The sequence below is a fragment of the Nicotiana tabacum genome, chromosome 13 (assembly GCF_000715075.1).
Source record: "Nicotiana tabacum cultivar K326 chromosome 13, ASM71507v2, whole genome shotgun sequence".
Lineage (NCBI taxonomy): Eukaryota > Viridiplantae > Streptophyta > Magnoliopsida > Solanales > Solanaceae > Nicotiana > Nicotiana tabacum.
The window spans coordinates 33,443,907-33,455,004 of record NC_134092.1 but is presented as its reverse complement, the minus strand read 5'-3'; the positions used below and the strand labels follow the sequence as shown (position 1 = coordinate 33,455,004).

Genomic DNA, 11,098 nt, shown 5'->3' with positions numbered 1-11,098 from the left:
CAATGAGACAACTTGTTCTCTCTCATTTTCTCCTTTTACTTATTAGCAGCAGCCAACTCCTCCCGAAGGTTAGTGACAATGCTTTTACTCTTAGTCCCCAGTGGTTTCGCAATATAGTCACACTCCTTCAAAGTCTCCTCATCAAACATGTCCTTTTAAGTTCCTTTTAGGACCTCTTAAGGGGACCACTAGTATGCTATGAACCTAGTTCACTTGGCATTTTTATCTGCACGCCAGTCTAGTAGCACACCAATTTGGAACATGAAACCTAGTTCTCTGCTATGGTTTGTTAATCATCAAAATATAATTTCATGCTCAGCTCAATAATTTTGTTTTTACGACCTCATGAAAAAGGCAAATAAACATAAATAAAGAACTAAATATTCTGCAAATGTTCGGAGTCATGCATGGCGACGACGTTACGTCGGGTTGGGACCAAATTTTCTCGTTATTAGCTTTGAAAATTTATTTTCTCGAGCCTCTTTTTCTTGACAATAACAATAATGCTTGTGCTCATTTATTTTGCCACTACCGTTGATTGAAAAGAAAAATACAAAAGAAGAAAAATCCAACCCATACGTTGGAATGGACCATCCTTGATCACCCAACACTCTATTACAAAAGAAAAAGAAAAATATGTTTTGATTTATCTAGAAAGGAATTGATTCTGCAAAATAGTTGAATAGTCCAAAAGGGAAGATAAAAATTACGTAATCGATTGATTTTTTAAGCCAAAAAGATGGAGTTAAGAGTTGTGGTGGAATAGATAGAATTTTTTTATTCTTAATTAAAGGTTTCGTGTCAAGCCATATGAACAAAAAAATTTGAAGTGCTTTCCATTTAATGGGTCTTATGCGTAAACCAAAAAAATTTAAAATTGGGAGTATATATACATGCTGGTTCTGTTTTTCTTTTTCTTTTTTCAACTTGTCATTAAAACCGGCTGTCCTTGCCTTTTGAAATCTTAATAATAATTTAAGTTATCTATTACATAACAGGATTTACGCTAAAAAAAAGCATCAAAACTGCCCCACTGAACAAAAATGTATGAGATATTCATTTGTTTATTGGAATACAAGCTAGAAAAGTTTTCTCAGATCCCATACGGTACAAATATATTGAGTATGTTATTATTGTAATATAAGCTAGAAAAATTTATTGAAATAAACAATTAGATATTTTTAACATATGTTAACCCGATCTGAATCCCAAATTAGATCGAAATTTTAGGGGACCTCTTTCCTTCGAAACAAAGTAATTAAATATATTTTTGAAGAATAAACCTAAATAACTGTTCATTTTAAATATTTAAATTAAAAAATAATCGACGAATATACAATATATGTATAATTTATGAATACAAATTAGAAAAAGTAAACAATAAATCCTATCTATTTGGGTTAAGAGTCCCTATTTTCTGTTGTTACTATCGAAAGCCTAATGGATCCCGTAGGACTCGATCCAAAGTGTAGCTTAAACTGCTTCTTAATAGACGAAAGTTGTCATGAACTAAATAAAAATTTGAAGTCTGAAAAAAGATGTATAACACTCTTTAGAGTTAAACGATTTACATTGATTCTGGAAACAATATTTTATTTAATCGGATCAAAAGTGCAAATTACAAAAGATTAGTTGGTAGTTAGTAAAGGATAAAAATATATTTATATGCGGTGTTTACACCAATCCAATGAATATGACATATATTTTCATATACATTATTATTGCCTATTTATAGAGTAGTTAACTAATACACATCAACACCTTAATTTGTTACTTAACTAGTTTGGTTGATATATAAACATTGTGTGTGGAATTTTTTTTTCTATAAATATAATCTACCATCCGATACCTATACTGACCGATAAAAAGTAACAAGTACCCTACGTAATTAGTTGAAATGGGCGCAATCTTATCCCAACACAACCTAACAAAAAGGTAAAAATAGCACGGGCTAGCCAATTTTCGGACTGGTAATTCAAAAATAGTCACTGTTTGTAAAGTCATTGAAAAATAACCACTATTTTGCTGCAATACGAACTGATCCAGCATAATATATTGGAGATTGGTGCACCTGTGTATGAACTTCCAGCATATTATGCTAGAACTCCAACACACGAAAAGTTGCATCACAATATACTGGAGATTGAAGTACTTGTGTGTGAACTTCCAGCATATTATGCTGGACCGGTATATTATACTAGAACTCCAGTATAATATGCTGGAGTTCTTGTATATTATTCCAGTATAAATATACTGGAATTCCAGTATAATATACTGGAGTTCCAAGTATAATATACTGGAACTCCAGTATAATATGCTGGAGTTCAATATTTTTCGGATTTTGAACAGTGTTTTCGTTCAGATTTATCTTTACGTGAAAAGTGGCTAAGTTTTGATTACTTTTGAAATTGTGACTATTTTTCAATTACCACTTGTAAATCAGACTATTTTTGAATTTCTTCTCCGAAAAAAAAAAAAAAAAAGGAGAGATGAAGATGCACTCCAATATTGGCAAGGAATGAGCCCACAAGTCGTCATAAAGTGGGCCAGCCCCTGAATGTTCGTTGACTCTTTAGCTGAAGAAAAGAAGGCCCAAATTTATGATTCAGCAGAGCGGTCGTCACGAGCAAGTGCCGGGCCTTTTGGGGCGATGAATTTGTTGGAACGCGTCAATCTCACACCCCTTTGACCAAACACAGAATCATTCCACTCTTAAAGCTTTACGTGGCGTTATTTTATTGGTCCCAAGAAGTTCTCAACTTGGACAGTTCACCTCAAGTAGGGTCATTTGACTTCCCTTCTTATTCTGACTATCACTTTTCATTTTCTTAGAAAATTATTACTCCTATTTACCTCTCCTTAACACAGCAATTTGAAGGAAGCAAGAAACATTTATTTGTGGAATTTTAAGTTTTATTTCTACAGGTTTAGGTTCTAATTTCTCTGGCTCCACTATGTCGTTAATCAATTCTAGAATATAGTCCATACTTTGGTCGATATATATTTATCCTATTGACTTCTAATCGTTTTAATTTTGTCATTATCGTTGAATAATATATATATATAGTCATTGAGTAGATTAAATTTGAGACTTTTACTGAATTCACATTCTATAATTGAGTGAATTCTACAAATGCGCAGCCGGCGCTTAAATAAATAGTTTTTAATAATTTTAAATGTATATTTCACATATAAATATAAGTAATAGATATTATTAAACATAGGAAAACCCACAAGCTAAAAAAAAACTAAAAAACCTAACAAGTCAAAAACTGCACATGTATTAACTTGTTTGAGGCTTTGACTCAGTCCTCGGAAGCAAATATAATAAATAAATAAATAAATAAATAAATAAATAAATACAACCTCATTTTTATTATCTCCAAGTTCGAAATGTAATGATAACTAACCTTCTTTTTTGGTGAGCACCCTTCACTTCCAACTAATAGGTTATGAGTTCGAATCACCCCAAGAGCAAAATAGGGAGTTCTTGGAGAAAGGGAATAAAAAAAAAGAATCAAAAAAAAAAAAAACCTTCTTCATTTCTTCTATCCTTATTTTAGCATTTAAGTTCAAAACCACGTTAATCAAATCACTAGTGGTCTTTATTTTATCGTGACAGTGTTTGAATTCGAGAGCCATACGAACTATTCTTTGATAGCATTTTTCGCACGCATTTTAAATATTTTAAATTATTAATAATAGTGACTTATAATACTTTTTACATGATTTTCAAATATATAAATTTTATTTCGAAAAATTAAAAGATTCTCTGTTCAGAAGCACAGTCAAAATTAAAAAGTTTGAATCTCAATAAGTAAAAAATATCACACAAATTAGGTTAGGGGAAGTAATGATTTTGAATTACGAAGTAATATTAAACACGCGTTTACCTTACAATATAGGATTATATATGTATTTACATGTATGAATATGTGTGTACACACGTACACTTGCATGCTACATGCATTTATGCATCTACATTTTAGTTGACAAAGGCGACTCTAGGCTAAACTAACACAGTAGTATTAATGATAGTATTAGAAGATAGAGGGACTAGAGAGGAACCATGCCTTTCACCTAAGTCCTCAAAAATCAATTCCCATCAATTTCTCTTCAAACAAATATACAAATACACCACTCTTAAGTCTTCACTTAATTCCACACACACCACATCCCCTCCTTTACCTCCTCCCCCCCTCTCTAGTATTTGGTCTTCCTTCTTTCCCTTTTTATTGCCGAGTCCATTGCTGTATTCAAAGCCTATCTCTTTTTCTGTTTCCTTTGTAATTCATATATGGCCAATGGTAGTGGACTCTTCTTTGATCCAGATCCCACAACACTCTTTCTTGAATACCCCTCATCAAAAGACCACCATTTTTTCTACAAATTACTCAAGCTTGAACCTTTTTTATCATCCAATAATATTATGGATTCCCTAACCAAGAACATGTCATCATCACCTCCCACTACTATTCAATTCCCAGTGAATCTTATTAATGATCATGACCAAAAAAGACCAATTCTTGATGAGATGGACTTCTTTGCTGCTAAAGAAGATGTCAATTGTAAGGACACCGACGAAAGAAAAGAATTCAACAAACCTCTTGAATTAGATTTCAACATAAATGTAAGCTACCTTTATCAAGTTTATTCTTTTTCATCAGTTTCGCTTAGTTTGTATAAGTGAATTCTAATCCAATTCTCTCATTTTGTAGACTGGTTTGCAACTTCTCACTGCAAACACTAGTAGTGATCAGTCCATAGTGGAAGATGGTTTATCCCCAGCTTCTTCTGAAGATAGAAGAACAAAAACTGAGGTAAGAATTAGATCTTTAACATAGTAGTAATCAGTCTACTAGTTTTTTTCTTCTTTTAGTTATGTTAAAGGCATAATTAAGTAAATAAAAGTATTCTGTTTTGGACGAAGTGAAGCCTTGGCGTAACTTATAAAATTGCTGCCATGTGACTATGAGGTTACGGGTTTGAACCTCAGAAACAGTCTCTTGCAAAAATGCAGGGTAAGGCTGCGTACAATAGATCCTTGTGGTCTGGTCCTTCCCTGGACCCTGTGCATAGCGGGAGCGCACTGGCCTGCTCTATCCTCCTTCGAACAACTTGACCTTTTAAATGAGATATATAGTCATACAATTCAAGATGTTGACATTTTTGCAATTATATGGTATAGTTAGCAGTTCTTCAGGCTGAGTTGGAGAGAATAAACGGTGAAAATCGACATTTAAGGGACATGTTAAATCAGGTAACAACAAATTGTAGTACTCTACAGATGCAATTGACAATGATTAAACAGAAACAACAACATGATCATGTTGAGCAAGATGACAAAGGGGATGAAATCAAGCAGCAATACCAAAGTAGTCAAATGAGACCTAGGCAGTTTATGGATCTTGGCCGCCTAGCAAATGAGGCATCGTTGTCTTCGTCCGAGGGGAGAAGAAGCTGGGAACAGTCACGATCACCACCGATGAATATCGTTGAGTCTGGTTCCAGTGATAGAGAGGATAGTCCTGAAAAAGGTTTATCTTGTTGGGGTCCTAATAAGGTTCCTAGAGTAGCAGGCAATGAGTCCAAGAGTAGTACTACTGTTGATCAAGCCACTGAGGCTACCATAAGGAAGGCTCGTGTATCTGTTAGGGCTCGATCCGAAGCTCCCATGGTATGAATCTGGATTCATTTATTGATGCTATTCCATTTACTATTAGTTTGTTAAAAAAGGATCGACTTTTTTTTAATATTTGAACCAAACAATTTTGATTGAACCGCTGACTAAAGAGCCTAACGTTTTTCTTTATTTCTTAAACTCTATGTTCAGTTAAATTAATCTAGATAAAAAAATTTCAATCAAAATTAGTTTGCTTTAATATTTAGTTTTCAAAGTCAATTGACTAGCGCTCAATCTTAAACCACTTAGATCAATTGTAAGAATCATTTATATTCGTTGCTTTAGTATTTCATCAGTTTAAACTTTGGTACGTAGAATAAATGGATGCCTTTTCTTTTTTGGTGCACTTATATAGATCACAGATGGTTGCCAATGGCGGAAGTATGGGCAAAAAATGGCGAAGGGAAACCCGTGTCCACGGGCTTATTATCGCTGCACCATGGCAGCTGGCTGTCCAGTTAGGAAGCAAGTATGTCTTTTTTTTTTTTTTTGTTTAAATAACTTCAACCATGATTAGATTCTGTGCTTTTGTTTTTCAAGAATATATTAGTCAAATTAAATGGCTAGCAATCTCTCTAATTTTAGCGTATACACTTGAAAAAGAAAAATGTATCACTTGCAAGCCTTGTGCAGTTGTTCACTTGATATCCACCACTGATTGTTACAACTAGTTGGCATGAAGTCGCTATTACCCTATCTTGATCAAAGACAAAATAGATTTTATAGTAGTCAATAAAAAAAAAAAAGTATTCAACCAAGAAAGTTTCTCGATTAGGAAGTAATATCATGTATTTAAAATATTTGATGTTAGTAAGAAAACGAGTGTAATATATTTAGATAAAATTATAGCAAAGGTAACAAGAAAAGTCTCTTATTTTCCCAATTTGGTATCTGGTAGATTCAAAATTTAGAATATGAGTTGTATCTTTTATAAGTACCCGTTTTTATTTATGTTCATATAAATAGACATAGTGGATTCGACTAAATATTAGATCTGCCACTGTATCTTGCTAATTAACTTTGGACTGAAGTGTATTTTATGGCATTGACAGGTTCAAAGATGTGCAGAGGACAAAACAATCTTGATCACAACTTACGAAGGGAATCACAACCACCCATTGCCGCCGGCCGCGGCAGCAATGGCCTCAACTACTTCCTCAGCAGCACGAATGCTGCTCTCAGGTTCCATGCCAAGTGCAGATGGCTTAATGAGCTCAAATATCTTAGCCAGAACACTCCTCCCTTGTTCTTCTAGTATAGCGACAATTTCAGCCTCTGCACCATTCCCTACTGTTACGTTGGACCTAACTCAAACCTCAAATCCTTTGCAATTTAAAGGACCCTCTAACCAATCCCAATTCCCTTTCCAAAATCCACACCAAAATTCCCCTGGAAATCCTATTGCACTTTTACCTCAGATTTTTGGCCAAGCTTTATATAACCAATCAAAATTCTCTGGCCTCCAAATGTCCCAAAATCTGTCAACATTGCCATCAATTGGTGACACAGTGAATGCTCTTACTGCTGATCCTAATTTTGCAGCAGCATTAGCAACGGCCGTCACTTCTTTAATTGGCAATTCACACCATTCCAACAATGTTACTAATAACAATACTTCAGCCGCAACGACTCCAAGCAGCAATAATGAAACAATAAACAGTAGCAATGGCAACAATAAAGTCAACAGTTCAAGTACTTCTCCAGCATATTGATAGCAAGCCATGCTGCTCATTTCACCTTCTATTATTTATCTTCTCTTTTTCTTAGATCTCCTTAATTTTTTTTCCAAGTTATGTCTTTTGCTTAATTAGCAGGGAGGGAAGGAATCATTATACATGTCAATTATTTTTAGGTTTTATATGTGACTGAAACATATAACTTTCGCTAATTCTTTTCTTGTTTGAATAATGTAATTCAAATTACTAGTCAATACAAGAGATACGTTGGGGAATAAGTTGAAATGCAATTCTTTTAATTTCTTGCAAACATGATTTTGTCAATATTCTTTGTATGTCTTTCTTAACATGAAGGCAGAAGGTTACAAACTTGGAATAGATGAGAATGGTAGGAGTCATTTGTAGCTTAATATAACACAACTTTTGTTGGAGATATTGAGAAGAGTCGAGATTGAGGCTCATTTTTATTAGTTGGGCCATTATACTTATTTGTACATGGGCTGAAAGCCCAACATTTCTTTGTCTTGTATTTTTCTCCTTCAGTTGTAAATTAGTTGGGTCCATTTTTATATAGTTTCTAGACTATTCTATTTTGTAACAGATGAACAAAATTCATTTCGAAAGTCAATAATATCTCTTTCTTCTTCCCCAATCTCATGTCAAACCCTAGCACGATTATGTGCAAATCTACTTTGATTTCCGCTGCTGGCATGGTATTGGAGCAATAGATATCATATATTCGGGTCTACTGTATCGTCCGATGTTACCCCCATTCAATTTCACCGGAGCTATAATTTTTCGGCACATTCGTCAGTTCCGACAATTTTTTGGTTTTGGCATATTTTTTCCACGCGGTTTCGTCGTGGATAATCATTTGGTGCTTTTCCGGTGATTTGCCATAAAATTTTGGTACTTTTTCAAGCTCTTCGTGGATCTAGGGTTTGCTATTGGTGAAGCTGGTATTTTTACTTCTCGTCTGTGTTCTTTTGAAGGCCGTACCTCTCCGGTTGCGATGAGGATCGGTACGATTACTTTCTCCTCATTTTTCATAGTGTTTCTCTGTTGATTGTGATAAACTTGCTGTTGTTGTTTCTCATTAAACCATGACTATTACATCTGATACGTCGTCTACGTCTACTTGTAAAAACTTAACTCAAACTGCTGCAAGTACACATCTTCCCTTTCATCCTGATGACTACACACACCCTTGCCATCCTTTATATGTCCATCTGTAAGATTTGTTAGGGTCTTTTCTAGTTACTGATCAGTTTGACGGGACATCCTATGAAAGTTGGCATCGATCCATATTAGTTGCTTTATTTGTTAGAAATGAACTTGATTTCATCCATAGCACTTATGAAAATCCACCTGAGGGTTACTCTCTACTTCGCCAATAGTAGCGATGCAATGATCTGGTTGTTTCATGGCTTGCTAATTCTGTCACTAGACAGGTTTACCAAACTATTGTCTATTCTGAATTTGCAAAAGACATCGGGAGGGAATTAGAAGCTAGGTATAGGCAAGCTGATGGGGCTAGAGTCTTTGAATTAAAAAAAGAGTTGGCACATGTTTCACAAGGTGCACTTGATATAGCCTCTTACTTCAACAAGATTAAGCAACTCTGGGATGAGTTGTCTTCAATCAATGTGAATTCCCCAAATATATGTACTTATGGTGGGAATGCTAAGTCTAAAGAAGAACAACGAGTATATCAGTTTCTTATGGGTCTCAATGAAGTCTATGTCCAAGTTAAAAGTAATATTCTCATGATAAAGCCCCTTCTCTCTATGGATACTATTTATAGTATTCTTTAAGTGATGAGAAACAAAGACAAGTGTCTGCAACTTCTCAATTCTCTTCAGACTCTACTTCCTTCCATGCTGGGGTTTCCAAACAGTTATACCCTGCCAAGGTAGCCTTTGATTCTTACAAATCTTCTATCACTTGTAAGTATTGTAAGAAACCTAGACATAGCATTGAGAAGTGCTTCAAACTACATGGTTTTCCATAAAATTTCAAGTTCACCAAGAGTGGAGGTACTCGCAAGGTAGCATCCAATGTAGCAGCTGATTCTTCTGGTTCATAGTCAGTGATTTCTGAGTTAAATAGCTCTCCTGCTCAGGCCACCTCTTCTGACCAGGCTTCTGGGATTCCTGGCATCACTCAGAACCAGTATGTTCAACTGATGCAGCTTCTCCAACATTCTCATCTCAATCTTGATCCCTCTCATTCTATCATGGCTTATGCTCACTTTGCAGGTAGAGAATCCACACATAGTGTTTTACTTAAACCCTGTTTATTTTTTGTCACGACCTAAAATCCATTATAGGTCGTGATGGTACCCAACGTCACTGTTAGGCAAGCCAACGGTGAACCATCTAAATAATTATCCCTTTTAATTTTTAAAATCAGGAATTTCATTAAATAAATAGGATAAAATCTGGTACTCTTAGAAACTTATGCTTTTCTTTACCAAATTCGGAATATAAATCATAAAGTGAAATAAAACTAATAACGTGAATTGCAATAATGAACATCCACTAGGAACTCCCAAAATCCGGTGTCACAAGTACTTGAACATCTACTAGGAAGTAAAATAATAATACAACATCTGTCTGGAATACAAGATAGACATGATGAAGTAAATAATTATGAAGGAGACTCTGTGTGTTGCAGTGCATAGCATAGAAAGCAGCTCACTATAAAGTTCTCTCAGCAGTTGCGCCTATATGCCAAGATGACTACCAAATGAACCTGTTAGATCCTGCACATTTAGTGCAGAAGTATAGCATGAGTATGTAAATTAATACGTACCTAGTAAGTATCTAGCCTAACCCCGGAGAAGTAGTGACGAGGGGTCGATATTGACACTTACTAGTGGTCCAGAAAATCAAATATAATGAAGTAGACAAGTATGAAACATAGTAAGTAAACAAGGAGCACAAATATAGACAAATACTACGGTTTACAACTGAACAATGAACACAAATACTTCGATTATTGGGTACCTCCGTAAACGGAATATGTAACGGACAATACCAAATCAACAGTCACATCTCAAGTCAGGAAACACATGAGTACGCGAACTCCTTATCAAATATTATGCAAGATTCTACCGAGGCGAGAGACCCGATACCATAAGAGTGTTTCATAGAATTCTCGAGGCGAACGGCCCGATCCCATAGGATTATTTCATAGAACCACTGAGGCGAATGACACGATCCCATAAGAATATGTTACTCTGCCGAGACAAACGGCCTGATCCCATAAGAGTGTGTTACATGATACCACCGAGGCGAACAACCCGATCCCATAAGAGTATGTTACATGATACCGCTGAGACGAACGACCCGATCCCATAAGAGTGTATTACATTATACCATCGAGGTGAATGGCCTAATCCCACTAGAATAAGAACCTTTAAATGGTCCTTGACCCCACTCACGAATATACGTGTGAGTATGAAATCTAAGAAAACTTTTCGATAAATATACACAACGCGAAAGGAATTCGTAAGGGAAGAATAATTTCTACGGCTAATCAAGTAGCTCATCAAGTATCTAAGATATCGAGGTTATTACTCTACGCGAGTCTAGTCTCAGGTCATAATGTGAATTAATGCAATTAAACATGCAATGATAACTCAAATAGTACAATTTAAGCATGTCGTGAGTCTAAGACTACCCGGACATAATCAGAAATCCTAGCACACACACTGATTCTCATCACCTCATACATG

The 11,098-nt window shown here is 35.2% G+C and overlaps 1 protein-coding gene across 1 annotated transcript; it reads left to right on the top strand.

Moving 5' to 3' along the window:
• Positions 1 to 4,051: 4,051 nt before the first annotated feature.
• On the top strand, positions 4,052 to 7,637 carry LOC107824355 (putative WRKY transcription factor 31). Its single transcript, XM_016651102.2, has 5 exons — positions 4,052 to 4,630; positions 4,719 to 4,820; positions 5,189 to 5,677; positions 6,039 to 6,152; positions 6,736 to 7,637. Exons 1-5 carry the CDS (start codon positions 4,298 to 4,300, stop codon positions 7,393 to 7,395), a joined length of 1,698 nt encoding a protein of 565 aa, XP_016506588.1. The 5' UTR covers positions 4,052 to 4,297; the 3' UTR covers positions 7,396 to 7,637.
• Positions 7,638 to 11,098: the final 3,461 nt, after the last annotated feature.

Coding starts and splice junctions, on each gene's coding strand:
- LOC107824355 (XM_016651102.2), top strand. CDS start 4,298: ATGGCCAATGGTAGTGGACTCTTCTTTGATCCAGATCCCACAACACTC. Junction 4,631..4,718: donor AATTAGATTTCAACATAAAT/GTAAGCTACCTT, acceptor CTCATTTTGTAG/ACTGGTTTGCAACTTCTCAC. Junction 6,153..6,735: donor GCTGTCCAGTTAGGAAGCAA/GTATGTCTTTTT, acceptor TGGCATTGACAG/GTTCAAAGATGTGCAGAGGA.